The sequence below is a fragment of the Trichomycterus rosablanca genome, chromosome 4 (genome assembly GCF_030014385.1).
Source record: "Trichomycterus rosablanca isolate fTriRos1 chromosome 4, fTriRos1.hap1, whole genome shotgun sequence".
Classification (NCBI taxonomy): domain Eukaryota; kingdom Metazoa; phylum Chordata; class Actinopteri; order Siluriformes; family Trichomycteridae; genus Trichomycterus; species Trichomycterus rosablanca.
Window position 1 is genome coordinate 28099159 of NC_085991.1, and position 18332 is coordinate 28117490.

At 36.8% G+C, this 18332-nt stretch overlaps 2 protein-coding genes across 2 annotated transcripts in view; one reads left to right on the plus strand and one right to left on the minus strand.

Annotated features, from left to right (window-relative positions):
• Positions 1-18332, plus strand: part of rpl34 (ribosomal protein L34) — a 116816-nt gene that overhangs the window by 30338 nt on the left and 68146 nt on the right. The gene's annotated exons all lie outside the window — the stretch shown is intronic.
• On the minus strand, positions 8944-16809 carry LOC134311523 (carboxypeptidase Z-like). Its single transcript, XM_062993153.1, is given in 11 exon segments — positions 8944-10105; positions 10542-10641; positions 10780-10919; positions 11318-11453; positions 11622-11780; positions 12120-12281; positions 12905-13101; positions 13762-13936; positions 14640-15052; positions 16368-16397; positions 16741-16809. Coding segments are annotated over 11 exon segments (1932 nt in total). The 5' UTR covers positions 16802-16809; the 3' UTR covers positions 8944-9746.

An 18332-nucleotide genomic window follows, 5' to 3' on the forward strand; every position in this document is an offset into this window, starting at 1 on the left:
CTGGAGACATGCTTGGCCAGTCCATCACCTTTACCCTCAGCCTCTTCAATAAAGCAGTGGTCGTCTTAGAGGTGTGTTTGGGGTCATTATCATGCTGGAACACTGCCCTGCGACCCAGTTTCCGGAGGGAGGGGATCATGCTCTGCTTCAGTATTTCACAGTACATATTGGAGTTCATGTGTCCCTCAATGAAATGTAACTCCCCAACACCTGCTGCACTCATGCAGCCCCAGACCATGGCATTCCCACCACCATGCTTGACTGTAGGCATGACACACTTATCTTTGTACTCCTCACCTGATTGCCGCCACACATGCTTGAGACCATCTGAACCAAACAAATTAATCTTGGTCTCATCAGACCATAGGACATGGTTCCAGTAATCCATGTCCTTTGTTGACATGTCTTCAGCAAACTGTTTGCGGGCTTTCTTGTGTAGAGACTTCAGAAGAGGCTTCCTTCTGGGGTGACAGCCATGCAGACCAATTTGATGTAGTGTGCGGCGTATGGTCTGAGCACTGACAGGCTGACCCCCCACCTTTTCAATCTCTGCAGCAATGCTGACAGCACTCCTGCGCCTATCTTTCAAAGACAGCAGTTGGATGTGACGCTGAGCACGTGCACTCAGCTTCTTTGGACGACCAACGCGAGGTCTGTTCTGAGTGGACCCTGCTCTTTTAAAACGCTGGATGATCTTGGCCACTGTGCTGCAGCTCAGTTTCAGGGTGTTGGCAATCTTCTTGTAGCCTTGGCCATCTTCATGTAGCGCAACAATTCGTCTTTTAGATCCTCAGAGAGTTCTTTGCCATGAGGTGCCATGTTGGAACTTTCAGTGACCAGTATGAGAGGGTGTGAGAGCTGTACTACTAAATTGAACACACCTGCTCCCTATGCACACCTGAGACCTAGTAACACTAACAAATCACATGACATTTTGGAGGGAAAATGACAAGCAGTGCTCAATTTGGACATTTAGGGGTGTAGTCTCTTAGGGGTGTACTCACTTTTGTTGCCGGTGGTTTAGACATTAATGGCTGTATATTGAGTTATTTTGAGGGAAGAATAAATTTACACTGTTATATAAGCTGCACACAGACTACTTTTCATTGTGTCAAAGTGTCATTTTGTCAGTGTTGTCCCATGAAAAGATATACTTAAATATCTGCAGAAATGTGAGGGGTGTACTCACTTTTGTGATACACTGTATATACTGTATATGTTAAGCTATGTTGTGAATGCATGTTAACTAACGTTTAAACTCTAATTTGTTACTTACTTACAGGACATAAATAATTAGATCACAACGTCAGTAATCCATTAATTTGTATTGTGTTACTTCCAACACTGACCATGACCACACAAGTGCTCAGTCCATCTATCAGTTCATCAATATTTAATCATCAGGGTCAGGCAGTAATGTAATACAAGTTTTTAAAATGTGTATATAGTCTAATATACACTCTAAAAAGCTAGCATTCAGGAAAAAATGTTAAATGATAAGTGCTCACACACTTCTGCTCTGCATATTCAAATTGAAATAGATTGAATAGCATAGTTGTATACACATCCTGTTCAATCCTCAAAAGAACAGACTCCAGTTTTTCGTTTGTGCCTTTAAAATTGTGTTGTATACTAAATTCTGTCCATATCTTCCCCCACCCCCCAAAATAGTTATTGCTCCCCTGACCAGGATGAAAAGTACTTGAAAATTAATAAACACATTCTAAATGTGTAACTCTTGCCATGTATTGGAACATATTATTTTATCAAATGTATTAGAGACAGTTAATTCTGTAATAATTTAAAAGCATTCAACACAACTGTAATAATTAATATCAGTAGTAAAACAAGCTGTCCCTGATATCCCAGCACATATTGGTTACTTTCAAATAGCAAGCTCACCAAGAACACTGAAATTCATACTTCACTTGTTTACATGGAGAATGACTACATTTCCCTGCATTATACCATAAGTGTTAACCAAAATGACGGATGCCTGAGGTTACAGCTCTCCTGCTAGCTGCAACATTCAGATTGCAGAGCAAACCCTGCATAAATGTGATCTGTCATGGGTGATTTAGGCCACTATTAACATGACTTCTTGTATTAGCCTTATAAAGAATTAATCATCTTTTTAAAGGTCAGAGTTCACATTTGTCTACTAATAGTTAACAAACTTATTCAGACAGTACTATAAACATTAATTCATCCCTTTCCCTAGCTACCAACTAAGCTGGTAATGCAATTGAGAAATGCTTGTAGATGTATTATGCTGTCAATTCAAGAAGGGTATTTTAGCATATTGTTAACAATTCTTTCTTACATATATAATTTGTACACATATACTATGAACAAAAATCTTTTTATTTTTATTTATGTTATGTAAAGTTGCTTTGAGATAATGTCTACTGTAAAAAAGTGCTATATAAATACATTTGACTTATTACTAAATATTCTGTTCACTTATTTTGTCCCTGTCTCATATTGTTCATGTTAAAATATTATTACTCTTCATTACTCTTAACTTTTGACCAATGTTGGCCAGGTACAAAACTTCTCAGCAAGTGAACACCCCAGACTCATTCCTAAGCCTTGCATTGCCCCATTTTCTAACCAATAACTGTTTCCAAAAATGGAAAATAAGTGGAAGTGTTCCACTTAGGTCTTTATTATAGACTTTATTATAGACTTAGGTCTATAATGGGTTCAGGTAGCTAGATTTAAAAAAAGGTGTTTTAACAGATTGGTATGTTACCATTAGAGAGATAAATAAAATACGCCTTCTGCATTTTGCATGGCCGGAGGGCCACTTCTCTCGCCTGTCTGCTTTCCTCACATCATGACGCATTAAGTGGAGCAACTGAGGATGGCAGGTTTAAATTCTCTATTATCTATGAGTGTCTGTGCCACACTGCAGAACCATTTGGGATCCAACACTGAACTAAATGGTACATTGCTGTATATGTATGTATATGTCTTAGTTGTTTTCATTCATGTGGACCAAGCAGACACGAAGACTAGCATATATCGTTAGTTAAATAATGTAATTTTATTTTACTTTTTCATTTAAAAATCTTAGTCTTAACATGTTGTCCAATGTTAGAAATAGGGTTGCTACTAAAAATGCATTTAGTTTTTTAGTAGTAGTAGTAGTTACCTTATAGGTTTAAGAAAAAAAGGAAAGAAAAGAGTATTTATACCATTTTCTGTCAGATTTTCAGTGTGGTTTAAATTTTTAGGCATCAAAAATGTGTTTTGGCTTACAGTTTTACAATTTCAATCACAACTGGAGTGTGTGGGGGGATTATTTTGCTTAGATATGTCGTTGTGTGTATGCAGGCATTATTTGGTGGTGGTGTGTATACTTTTGCTTAGATATATTTGCTTAGATATAAATGTACCCTCAAAATCCCTCAGACCCCTGCAGATTGTTCAGAATGCTGCTGCCCGAGTGCTGACCTAGTCTAAAAAACATGAGCATATCACCCCAGTATTAGAACAACTCCATTGGCTTCCAGTCAATAAGCATCTTCAAAATAAAATTCTAGTGCTCACTTTTAAGGCACTTCATGGTCTGGCTCCCTTGTACCTGGCTAATCTTTTACACCGCTATGTCCCTTCCCGCAAGTTAAGATCGTCTGATGCTGGTCTCCTGGTTGCTCCTAGGTTTAGGTTAACCACCATGGGATAGATAATTTAGTGTTGCTGCCCCTACACTGTGGAACTCTCTTCCTCTCTCTCTTCGTCACTCTTCATCTCTCTCTGAGTTTAAATCTCTTCTTAAAACGTTCTTGTTTACTCAGCACTTTCACTCGTCTTCTTTTGTTTCTGTTTGATCTTGTTTGTGATTACAATTCCTATGTAAAGCGTCCCGGGGTACTATGAAAGGTGCTATATAAGTTGAATTTATTATGATTCTTTATATGCAAGCATGTATTTGGTTGGGGTATGAATACTTTTGCACATATATATGAATATGCATATACAAGCATGTATTTGGTTGGGGTATGAATACTTTTGCACATATATATGAATATGCATATACAAGCATGTATTTGGTGGGGTGTAAATAATTTTTGCTTAGATATGTTTTGTGTGTATGCAAACATGTATTTGGTGAGGGTGTGACTACATTTGCTCAGATATGTGATTGTGTGTATGCAAGTATGTATTTTATTTACATCACAAAACCACTACTACTATCCAGCCTAAAAGAAAAAAAAAAAAAAGAAAAAAAAAGAAAATCAAAATACTATAATCAACTATGCCATTTTGCTTGGACATAGATATCTTTTTCAAGTCATCCAAGACATATGTCACACAATGTACCATAAATAAATCAACCTAGCTTTACATAAACACTATCAAGTTTACTTGCACTGCCAGGACTCACCACATATCACAAAGCCCTATAGAGCAAGACCTTAGCCGACTAATCCCCATCTATCCAGACAGACCACAGCCACAGTAGAGGATTCTGCCCACTTTAATCATTGCCACTTTCAGCACAAAGAGGAAACCACCCTTAACTCCAGCCCACCATTCTCAGTTCATCTCCCTTCTGTTACAGTCTCAGTTCCTCTTCATTTACTACAGTTGAAGGTGTTAAGTTATGGAATAACTTTTTTTGGAGAAAGTACACAACTGAAACTCCTCCCAGCTTTTAACCAGCTTTTTGTCCTCAATATATCCTCTCACTCACCTCCTCCCCAAATCCTCTACAGTTCTCTGTGTTTTTCTTTATTTACCACAGTCGAAGGTGTGGCATGCAGTTATTAATGGGTTAAAATTAATTACAGGTCTTACAGCATATTTTCATAACTAAAATCAAGCTGCAGTTAGTGAGGGGAATTAAAAAAAAATTACATTAAATTCACTAAAGACATCTGAATTTTATGCTTAATGTACAGTACATTCAAACAGTCTACTTGCCCTGCCTGGGGCAAAATGACAGTATGAATCAAATCATTTAAAGTGACATGCTGAAACAGCCAAGTATGAATTATTGCTTATTGAAAAGACTAATTAGGCCTGCCACTTTGGCTTAGACTTCACTCACTGGAGGTGCAATTTAGGGCAGTACAAATCTTTAGAGTGAAGGCAAAGCAGCACTTGTGTCAGATAGCTACATAGCTGTCTGCACTGAAAAGAGTGGCAATAACAGATTGAGACTATGTATAACAACTATACCAAGACTTACTGCAGACAGAAGCCTTTAAAATGATTCTTAAATATTAACAAACTGTCCTAATTGTGTTTAATAATATGTTCACAAAGATACACAAAAAAGCAACAAATTTAAACCAGGGTCAGACTTGTGAAGTGGATAAAGCTAAAGGAAGACCTATCAAAACAAACACCTTGCTAGGATTTTTATTTGTAGTTTTAGGTGTAAAATTAAATTATGAGAAAAAAAAGTAAAAAAGAGAAAAGAAAAAAAAATCCATTCCTATTTACTTTAAAAGCAAAACAGACTGCTTGACCATTAAATCACTATTTATTGTAAGTAGACAACATCAAATAATAACTACTATTAAGGCAGACAGACTTATAGAAATGCAGAATCGTAATTTTAACTAAATAACATAATTGATCAAAATTTAATGTTAGCATTTAGATGGTTTCTGTTTTTATGCTGTTATTGTCTTCTCATTGTCATGCCGGATGCCCAAAAGCCAATGACCACAAAATAACAATTTTAATTATTAGCATTAGTATTCCTGAAAAAGACTTGTTAAATGTGTGGCCTCCATGGAATACAGACATCTTCCTAATTTTAATGTCCTGATTTGCAGTAGCCTCTTTAACTAGCAGAGAAAGTGTAGTTTTGAGAACCATAAAAGCCTAATACATTATATTTCAGTAAGAAGCTTATCTTGGTCAGGGTTACGATAGAGCAGAAAACACTGGAACACAGGTACAAAATTTGGACATGGCATCAATCCACTACAAGGCAACAAACATTCAATTACTCACCAATGCCTAGAGACAACTTAAAACAACCAACTGTGAATGTGTTTAGCAGCTGGAAGGAAACCGGACTACATGGAGGATACCCATGCAGACAAGAAAACATGCAAATCTTCTAATAGACAATAAAAAAGCAAGCATTAAGCCCAGAAACCACATTGTGTCCATTGTGCTGTTTGACATTTACCCAACCAGCGGCATTACCATGCTGTGCTTGTTTAGATTAAGGGCTGCAATAAATGGCAATACTAAATGGCAATATTGTAAGATACAGAAAAAGTAAGTATTAGTACGGTAATAGTAATAAAGTGGCCAGTGAGTGTATACCTACTGTAAGCCAGCTATCTGATCCACCAGCAAGAGGCATGCCAGAAAAAAGCATAAAGAGAGAGGAACTTCAGGGCAGTTACCAGGAGAGGCATCTCAATGCTGACATATGAGTTGGTGGAAACAAAAATACCAGCATTGCAGAAAGTGTCAGAAATGAACAAACACAAAACAAATGGTTTAAAATATATCGATTATTTTCTTATTTACGATGGGGTCAGTAATGGAAATGAGAATTCATGAATTCTTACAAAGAGCCTGAATTATTTTTGTGTTGGTTTGTTTTAGTCTTTTTGGTTACCATGACCCTGTTGTCAACCATTAACACAACATGTACCAGCCAGCCTACCCTATTTATTAAAAAAATATTTAGTTTAGCGCACACCTGGGTATTGTATGGCCCTGGGCCACATCCGGCCCATAGGGTGTCTCAAACCGGCCCACATGAGGTCAGTGGTAATTAGAAATAAGACGTAAATAAGTGTACATCATACATGCAATACAATAGCATTGTTTTTATTTTGAAGGGGCTGATATTTTTTTCATTTTACCTAAATTTGTACGTTTGTGTGTGTGTTTGTGTGTGTGTGTGAATCCAGCTTCTACAATGTCCAACATTGTGAAAGTTGTTTAAATAGTGAAATGATGTTGATGTTTTTACTTTGCCTGTTCCTTATTTTCATTGCTTAATTGTAACATCTATTCTTCCAGTAACAGCTTATCAAAAACATACAATTTACTGCCCTTATCAGCCTACTGGTCCGGCCCTCCACAACAGTCCCAGTTTCACATGTGGCCTGTTGCAAAATGTAATTGCCCACCATTGGACAACACTGCCCCTGTATGGACAACAGGGTATAACAGCATTTAATGTACATGAGCCTCACAACATGAGATAATTGCCACGTTAACATGCATCTTGATAATCCTTTAATAATCCGACTAATAACGCAACCGAATAGAATACTGCCATGCAAGGTCGTTGCTATGAATTGAACATATTTGAACCAAGCCTTCAGAAATGTGTTTTTTTTACACAAGAGGAGCTAAACAAATAGCCCAAATACGATGATCAGCCATAACATTAAAACCACCTCCTTGTTTCTACACTCACTGTCCATTTTATCAGCTCCACTTGTCATATAGAAGCACTTTGTAGTTTTACAATTACTGACTGTAGTCCATCTGTTTCTCTACATACCTTTTTAGCCTGCTTTCACTCTGAAGTGATTTAAAGAGACTAAATAAAGATTACGAACACAGATGCACAGCTTAGGTTGGTTGCCTATCAAAAATACTTCAGCAAAATTTTTAAGGGGGCTAAATCGTTTTAAGGCATTGCATGTGATTGTAAACGGGCGGCACGGTGGCTAAGTGGGTAGCACTGTCGCCTCACTGCAAGTAGGTCCTGGGTTTGATCCCCAGGTGGGGTGGTCTGGGTCCATTCTGTGTGGAGTTTGCATGTTCTCCCCGTCTCTGTGTGGGTTTCCTCCGGGGGCTCCGGTTTCCTCCCACAGTCCAAAGACATGCAAGTGAGGTGAATTGGAGATACTAAATTGACGAAGACTGTGTTCGATAATATCCTGTAATGTACAGACTAGGGATGTCCCGATCACGTTTTTTTGTTCCCGATACCGATCCCAATTATTAATTTTGATCCCGATCCGATACCGATTCTCAAACCGATACTTGTATTTTCTAGATATTGTCTAGATAAGAACTAGATAATACTGTTCACACAGTGCACACTTCAAATACATTACAGTTATTCAAATTAATCCAGTGTATATGTTTAACAACTAAATAGCTCTGCAGTGCTGTAGGGAAAAATGCTGCATCCAAGCTCTTGGCTTAATGTTTTTGTATTTTTAAAAAATCAATCAAAATGAGTGAGATAATTACAGTTTTACTTTAAACTTTACATTCGAAGAAAAACAATCTGTTTAATGCAGTGATACACTAAAAATGAACAGAAATCTGTGTAGCAGCTTAACTCGAATATAAGAAAAAAAGTTACTTAAAAGCATTACAGTGAAACCTGAATACCAAAATAAAATGGAAAGGCTCTTTTGTTATGAAGGAAAGCCAGTTCTTAAAGTGCTTGTATTGTGAATGGTTTGATGGACGTTTGTACACGAAGTGAGTGTGTTTTGACCCTTTAGGCCTTCCATAGAATATGAAATAGCGTGCTTGACTCAACTGTCGGCTATTCGGTACCGTAACAGAAGAAGTTAATAGTGTTCTGCTCCCGACAATATGTGAATATACTGTGCATTTATTTCTTTATTAAACGAGTGCATCACTACATTGTTTTGTAAACCGGAGTGATCCTTAACTCACACACACACTCTCACACATGAACGCAGCTCTGCTCCCACCGCCTCGTAAAACGCTCACACTGCAGACGTTACACTGTTGGACTTGTTTAACTTTTCAATTTAAAGTATTTCCACACAGCGGACATGCTGATGTAACACAAAAGATCGGGATTAAGATCGGGTTTAGTAAAGCCGATTCCGATCAATTAAAAAATGCCTTGATCGGCCCCGATCCCGATCTTTGAGATCGGATCGGGACATCCCTAGTACAGACCTTTCGAAATATCATCAGAATAAGCACACACAATGAAAAGATTTATCAGCTTGTTTATTGATGAGTATATGGTGAATTAATAGGTTGTTTTTGACAGCAGAATGTGCTTAGAAACCCAGTTCCCATACATTGCTGTATCATACAATTTTATGTCCACAGTACACACATAGGATGTGTAGGTGGTGTCAGATCACTAGATGGAGCCAGGACCTCAGATGCTAGAAGCAGTTTCAGTTATTAATTCTCTTTTCACGTATGCTGGACATTTTAGTGTAACAATAATACTGCAGTGTATATTTAGACACAACAAAATGAAGGCCTGCTTAATGATATTTTATTAAAGTCATATTAATTACTGTATTTTCTAGTTTAGATGCATATAGAAGTACATTGCTTTATAGATCACTCTATGTTTGGCCTTATCCACTGTATGTAGAGTTTATATAAACCTCTAGTATGGTTTATATGTATCATTTTATAAATTAAGATGTAAACATTTTTGAAAATCAGACTGATTACATCACAGAAAAACACACTACACTTTCAACTCACTTACTTACATGAAGGGTCAATTTAGAACAGCCATTCAACATTTAGCTTGCTTTTAAAGATGTGAGAAACCTTGATTACCCTGAGCAAACTCACATGGACACAGGGAAAACATGCAAAACTGCTTGCAGATAGTGACCAGAGGCAAAGTTTAAACCCAGTCTTCAAGACCACTTTACCAGCTGTTGCACCCTACTATACTGTAGGTGTGTGCTATTTTTACATAGTTAAATTTACATAGTTGTTGAAAAGAGTAAAATGCACAATACACTCTGAGTCAGAATGTGATGCCACAGCACTAGATGAAGCTAATTCCTAAGAAGCCAAAGCGGGTTTTGGTTATTAAACTGGGTAAAGTAGGACCACCACCAGGGCTTCTCACTAGGGCTTCTCAGCGTTGCCTCGTCTCTCTGCCTAGATTCCTTAGTATAATAGCGTTCCACTCTGTTATATGGGTCAAAACGTTCATAATTGCCAATGGACAAGATGTTAAAGTTTTCAGTGTCCGCCTCCTTAGGAACTTTTTTAAGGACAAAGTCCACCCTACCAGGTGTCTGCATGTGGGCAGGGAGGTGGACCCTCTTCACGGCTCTGCTATAGCCTGATGCTGAGGCACTTACAATGTGGACGCCAGGTGTCAGCAGTCTCCAATAATCGCCATTTTCAGCTAATAAATACAAAAATATATACATTTAATAAGGATAAATCAAAGGTCAAAAAAAGACTAAAACTTCATGTATCGTTAGTAACATAATCCTGATCAAGGTCAGGTTGGGTTTAGAGCCAACCAGGGATCACAGCGTGTAAGGCGGAATTATTCCCTGGACTGCATGCCAATCTGTTGCAGGGCACACTTACCCATTACTTGGTTTTGGCGCTAGGTTTTTGGGGCCCTGGGCTGCAACTTAATTACTGTAAAAAGGTACTAAGTTTTGCTCCCACTTTTCAATGAGCAAGTGCTTGTGGAAGTGCTTGGTGCTCTGCTGTGGACCAGCATCCTGTTCATTGCACCACTCTTGCCCTATATGGACCAACTGTGAACCCCTGGTCAAGATCAAGCTAAATAAATATATTATTAGCAGTACTGTTAGAGGTCTTAGTACCTGTTGTAATGTCACGCCTGATCCCAACAACTGATACAGTGGCTCCTTTAATGCCATGTCCATTCTCATCTTTTACTATACCTTTAATTCCTCTGTGCACCTGGAATAAATAATTAGAAAATAATTGCAGATATGGAAAAAACACAGGACTAAATAAATGTAAATCATGATTTAAAAATGCATACTGAAACATATTTTTATTAAAATCCATTTTATATTTATGCAAAGATAACCTTACCGACTCCATTAAACTCAAGAGGGCCTCTTTATTTTCTTGCCAGCCTGTAAATAGATTCTCCTCTGCTGGGAATTTCTCACAGCCCAGCTCAACCGTTATCTCAAAACAGTTTGTGTGGAGGTAATTAAAGTCTGCCATACCTGCCATGAAATACAATGTCTTTAAAAATATTACATAAGAACTCTATATATTAACTTACAAAAGATAAAAGCAAAATGTTGTTCAGGTCTCAATAAACCTGTTATTAATAAGGCTAATATTACTTATTTATGAAATAAAAATGACTTAATTTAGCCAAGTATGCACTTTACACTTGGGGAGATTGTGACAAATCATCACTTTTAAATGACTTTTGTATTTATAAATTACAATTAACTACAGCTCTTTTACACTTGTATTTGAACTTCCTAAATCCATAAGTGTAACCACTTTTTCCACAACAACCACATTGTACTGGCAATGTATTGTAAAATGTGAGCAATAGCTCATATAACCACCTTTTAAGAAGTATGAATAAAATAATGCTCATCATGTTTACCTCCTGTTATGCTGTACCATTCAGCCCCATTCACAATGCTCCCTTTATCAACAAAGTTTCCCCCACACCCGTAGTTATTCTGGCTGGACATAGTGGCATGGTAGTCTGCATATGTTCTGGATAACTGCTTGAATATCTGCAAATAAAATGTCTATGTAACACTTCAGTAACCAACTCCTGAATGTAGTGCTGGCAGTGTTGCATCAGATGGTCAGATGGTTTGTTGCAGTTTCAACATGCAATCTGTGCTACTCATTCAAGCAAAATAGTGATAAAATGTGTTTAATAGCTAGCAAGGGGTCACCTTTTCATCGGGAGTGGGAGAAAACATGTTTTTTCCTAGATGGTGCTGTGAATGGTCATAAGGATAAGACACCACCAGATCTCCCCCATGAAAGTTAGCTGACAGCACAAAAGGAATAGACCTTATCCACTTCATAACAGCATATGTCTCTGGAGCAACCTTCAAATATAGAATCACCCACACCCACACAGAGATAGATAGACAGACAGACCGACAGACAGATAGTCATTTTAGCTACTAAATCAACCAGTTTACCAAATTCAAATACAGATATACAAAGTCATTAAATTCTACCCATCTGGAAAACCAGTGCTCTGGGACTATAGGACTCCAGTGAACCACAGTAAGAGCCATTATCCCCAAATGGATAAAACTTGGAACAGTGGTGAACCTTCCCAGGAGTAGTATATACATTCACCAATAATTTTAGTTATGACTAGTATTTATTGTGCCATTTCTGTTCATTGTAAATCTAGTTTTAAAAACAAGAACTCATACCTTACCATACCAGTAGATGTCTGGGATTGGAATGTGATCAATGCGAAATTGCTTGAGTCTGCGCCAGTTATAAAAAATGGAAGTCAAGTCAGGGAAGTTTCTGTTAAGGTCTATATTCTGAGCATTGTTACGTCCACCTATGTACCCACTGTGTCTTGGATCCTGCAGATTTTAATATAAAAAACAAAAGGATTTATTATGCTGAGTTTAGTGTAACAATTGTCTTATTACAGCTAATATTAAAACCACATGTTCCTGCGACTTAACTCCAATAAACTATTGTGTACAATTTATGCATCTTAGTGGTTTACCTCAAATACCTAATAAACTCTTGAAATGTTTTTAATTAATACTCTTAAAAGTTAAACTCCTTTTATAATGTCGTACACAGACTTGTTTTACACAAGCAGGATTTAGCATTTGAGATGTCTTAGTGACTTAATCACTATGACTTAATAGGTATTAAAGATCTAAATTTGTTATCAGCTGCCAGAGTCACAACTGGACCCTTACAGCCCAGCTCTTACTGCCTTAGATAAAATACACTAAATAAATAAATAAATATAAATATTTACAAAAGGGCAAAACAAAATCAACAGATCCAAGATCACTTCTAAATAAATTAGTGTATGATGGTTAAATTGCAGTAAAATCACATTTAAATTTAATTAAATATAGCATTAAATAAATACTTTCTATCTTTTTAAGTATGTCATTTAAAAAATGTTATATCTTATCAAACTCACTCTTACCTCATCATAATCAGAGTCAGTACTTCTGTGCACATCAAAATATGCTATTTCATAGCCATCAGGGTTCATGGATGGCAGGATGTGGATGCGTGTGGTGTTGATAAGTGTCTGGATCCTCTCATTTCCCAGAAGATACTCTGAGCACAGGTACTGAGCCAAGTAAATCAGCAGCTCTCGTCCCATGGCCTCATTCCCATGCATGTTCCCAATGTACTTGACCTCTGGTTCCACTTACCAAACAACAGGACAAAATATATATGATTGAAATTTTTTTTTACAAAAAGCTAAAAACAATATATACAAAATTAATATACAAGGAATGAAGACCAAGAGCAATCAGGGATTTGGTTTGGTGGGTGCTTTTTAAAAAAAGAGATTGGATTTATTGTTATATTCATCATCTAAATCATGTGTCAAACTCAAGTCCCTTAACTTAAGCGAGAGCTTAAAAGACATATGATTGTCTTAAAATACACTGTAAAATCATACATAATCTGCATCTCCCACAATGCATGCCAATTTTGTGACCCTCAAAGTGACCGCATCCCGCCACTAGATGGCAGTGTTTCCACATCAGCATTTAACTGAGGCAGTTTTCCAACAAGTGATGTTGAGAAATATTTACAAATAATTCCAAAATGTACAAGAAGAGAAAATTGAAGCAGAAGGAAGGGAATTTCATGAAAGATGGGAAAGTGAATACTAGTTTGTTCTTTAAGAAGAAAAACCTGGATGTATCTTGCGTTATGAGGCTGTGTCTTTAGTAAAGGAGTACAATATAAATGTTGATATACATTATAAATATACAATATAAATTTGGCAGATGTGCCCCTTGGTGAAAATGAGTTTAACACCCCTGATCTAAATGCTGTTGGTTTTAAAACACTTACAGAGCTCATGTTCTCCAGGGTTGCTTGAAAATTCAATAACCATCAGATCCCTGTTTTCCACACTTTGTCCAATGCTGTATGTCCTGGAAATGTGGGAGCATTCCTCAGCTGTCTTCTTTAGGACGTTGTACATTTGTGAATTGGAGTGATAGATTAACTGATTTATCGTTGGGGGCTCCTCTGTGAAAACACCGTCCATTGCAATGTCGTCTTCCCCTTAAAATGACAAAGTTTATAAAGCTGTCAGTGTATAATTGCTGTCTTCAAATACAGACACTATCATTTGTGTCATATCATGCTGTAACATTTTGACATGTCCAAGATCATTGAAGGGAATATACAAGACTGTTTTAACCTAATCCTTTATTATGATCTGTAGTACATGCTTACCATAAGCAGTAATACATTTTAAAGGTCCACTGTACGTGAAAAAGATCAGTCTATTTACTCAAAGGATTACTGATAATTATTAGTTTATGGGGAGCTATAGAGCTCAAATTCTAAATTTTGAAATCATTTTGAAAAAAGGAAAAGGGCATGTTTAAAGCTGCTACTTTATCTGTACTTTTAACAAAGTTCTGTAAGCATTTAGAAACTGAGAACACTTTTCTTAGGTTAGACAGTCAGTCAGCTAACTGAGTTACAAAATTAAGTCTAAAAAGTCGATGGAGTTTAGTTCTGTTTGCAATGTTATCTGTAATGATAAGTAGGTTTTTGTTTTGGAATTGTGGCAAGATGATTCCACTTTTGGAACAGTTATAGAAATACACTTAAAATTTTGTCTGTAGAAATTGCAGTAATGAAATCTGCAAACTAACCAGACAGGGTATGCACAAATTTTAGGCTATATTATGCACATAGTGTATGCATTTCTTAACATACTTTATGGAAAGCATACATCTTTATTAAATATTACCTCTTACATCTTCCAGTGGGTCATAGCAGCCTTCCTCCTCACTGACAAAGAAGCGGTCACAGTCTAAGAAGTAGGGCCAGGCCATGTCAATGCGCTCAAACACATGGGCACATGCTCTGTGCACAGACTCACAGGAGCTGCGACATGGCCTCAGGATCTTGTGGTTCTCGCAGCGCGGTGCTATAATGGAGCAGCCCAATATTTGAATATCTAGGGTGCACTCCCCATTCAACAGAGAATCAATTACACTCAGAAGTAGATACTCTGTACTGATTTCCACTTCTGCGCGACTTTCGTGTTTTAGAATGTTGGGGTACATGGTCTCGGAGTAGGACAGTTGATCACAGGAGGACAACATAATCTCTGAACATTCAGCTAAACCAGTAAAAAAGGACAGAGACAACAACAATATTAATAAATGAACATCAAACTACAAACGAGAAGCATGTGCATTTTTAAAACACTCCAAAACATGAAGGTCAAATGGGATTTAAAAATAGAATTTTGAATCTTTTTAATGTTTCTGACTTATATTAATGGAACATTATGGGCAGAAACCTTAGTGCTACCTTCTAAGTAAATCTAAGTTAAGGTACGTCTGCAGTTTTAAAATATTGATTGTTTTTTTGCATGCTTTTCCTGTGTCTTTATGCATTTCCACTGGATACACTGGTATCCTCCTCCCTCCCAAAATATGTAGCAAGTGGAATGATTGTCTGATCTAAATTGCTTCTATATATACCCTTCTGATACTGACAAAATTTACAATCTAAGTCCTCTTGTTACATTACTGTCTGCAACCTGTCATGGTTAAAGCTAGCAGACTTTAATCTGTATGGAACACAGGGTAATTTACTATTTCACAAAGTGTAGAGCCATTTATGCTCTCTTGGATTCCCTGTTACCAGTGGCTAGGGCATTGCCAAGCATTAAACTCGGGTCCTCTCTGTTAATAGGGCAAAATGTTTAATGTTGCACCATTTGGGAGCCAATGATATATTTGTCATTTTACTCAGCTCTAGTGAACTCTGATTAAGAGGAACTTGAAGGTTAAACAGGACCAGCATTTCTTTAAAATGATCACAAGCAATTAAGGGTTAAGGGCCTCACTTAGGGGCCCAATAATAGTGGGGCTTTAAGTGGAGCTTAAATCAGCAACCTTCTGATCACTAGTTCAATACCTTAACAACTAAGCCAGTACTGTCACTTTCTAAATTACACCACTATCTTTGTTTGGGAGTTGAGCCATGAACACAGTATGTTATAGTAAATATGTAATTGTGAGAAAAATGGGGGAGAAGAAATAAATAGAAAAAATTAGGTGGGAACCACCTTAACAAGTCATATTAGAGTGAGACAGAACTGTCTGAATTATGTAAATTAGTATGTACCTCCTAAACATCATGATACCATACTAAACAGTATTGTGAGGATGTGCTGTCACAACTTTGAAACACATTAGAGGAAGTTCTTATTTCTGGAACATCCATGTAGATGATTAAGATTAAAGTTCATCAAAGTTTAAGTTTTTTTTTTTTTTTGCTTTTGTTATGGATTGCACCCATGTGTAGAAATATTAAAGAGTGTATCAAAGCTGTTTTTACAGTATATTTTGCATTTAAAATAGCTAGTCTCCATTAAATACCTACAATCTGAAGATAGCAACATTAACTCAGGATAATATACTCACGTTTTTTCTCCAGAGGAGTTATGCATGGTCCTGTGTGAGAAAAATAAGAAATGCGGGGTGTAAACACTAGATGGGGTCAAATTTGTGCTAAATTGATATTTTCAAAGGTGTAAAACATAAAAGTGTAAAACTTTAGATGATCTATGAGCAGAGATGTCTTACACTATGCATTGTACTTATACTTAGGAGTTGTAAGAAATGTAACTTAATGCTAGTTGAAACAACCTGTTTGTAACCTGATATAATTTGCTTAAATTCGTTTAAATGCCCTGATATCACGGTTTTAATAGTAAAAAAAAACAAAAAAAAAAAACTATTTTTTTGTCTTAGCCGAATTTTTTAAACGTGTATTTTAATTACACAGCTGACTAACCTTGAAAATAGTTGCCAGATCCACATCGATACGGGAAACTCCACACAAGTGATACCAACATGTTCAGTAAAAAAAGAGTCCACAGAGTCTTCATTTTGGTTCTTTTTTAAATTCCATACAAATGTACAGTTAATACTTCAATAGAATTTGGTATGTTGTAAACAAGAGAGAAACTGCGCACTCCTCACACACTGAAAATCACTATCAGATTACACAGCAGAATGAAAAGCACAAACGTGTCACCCCGTTTACTCTTGTTTACAAGCTCTGCTTCATTTCACATTAGCACTGGGTTTGAACAGGGTCTGGCAGCCTAACTCTATTGCTAGCTAATAGCAGTATGTTTACTTTCTTCTTTTTTCTTCTTTAATTGCATTAAAACTTCAATATGAGATAAAACATTTATAATGTATGCTTTAAAAACATCCAAAAGGCATTTTTTTATCAACTAAAAAATTATTTTTGAATTAAGTCAAGTAAAGTCAAATGTATTTATATATAGTGCTTTTTACAGTGAACATTGTCTCAAAGCAACAATTGACAATTGTTCAAGTAAAATTGAGGAAACACCTAAAACCCACTTAAAAAACAAACACACAAACAGAATATGATGTGGTAACACCATTGTTACAATTTGTAATTTAAAAAGTGGAAATGAACCCTCTTTAGAGGTTGTTTGTTTGTTTATTAGGATTTTAATGACATGTTTTACACTTTGGTTACATTCATGACAGGAATGGTAGTTACTCTTTACACAAGGTTCATCAGTTCACAAGGTTATATCAAACACAGTCATGGACAATTTAGTGTCTCCAATTCATCTCACTTGCATGTCTTTGGACATCCGGAGGAAACCCACACAGACACTGGGAGAACATAGAGACTCCACACAGAAAGGACCCGGACCACCCCACCTGGGGATCGAACCCAGGACCTTCTTGCTGTGAGGCGACAGTGCTACCCACTTAGCCACCGTGCCGCCCCTTTAGAGGTTGTGATAGTATATTGTAACCTTCTGACAATTCCATGCTTCTTCATCAGCTTTTTTTTAAATATAAACTGTATATGATCTTTTCCTTAAAACCACCAAGAAAAACCAGAGAAAACTACAATAATTAGATAACTGTATGTATTAAATAGGTTCAAAACTATATTTACAGTGGGGAAAATAAGTATTTGATCCCCTGCTGATTTTGTAAGTTTACCCCCTTACAAAGACTTGAACAGTCTATAATTTTTATGGAAGGTTTATTTTAACAGAGAGAGACAGAATATCAACAAAAAATACAGAAAAAAAAAACTTTAAATAAAGGTTATAAATTAATTTATATTTAATTAAGGGAAATAAGTATTTGATCCCCTACCAACCAGCAAGAATTCTGACCCCCACAGACCGGTTATGTGCACAAAAGGCACACAAAATAGTCCTGTCCCTGTATAAAAGACACCTGTCACAGAATCAGTTTCTTACGTTTAAATCTCTCGACCACCATGGGCAAGACCAAAGAGCTATCAAAGGACGTCAGGGACAAGATTGTAGACCTGCACAAGGCTGGAATGGGCTACAAGACCATCAGCAAGAAGCTTGGTGA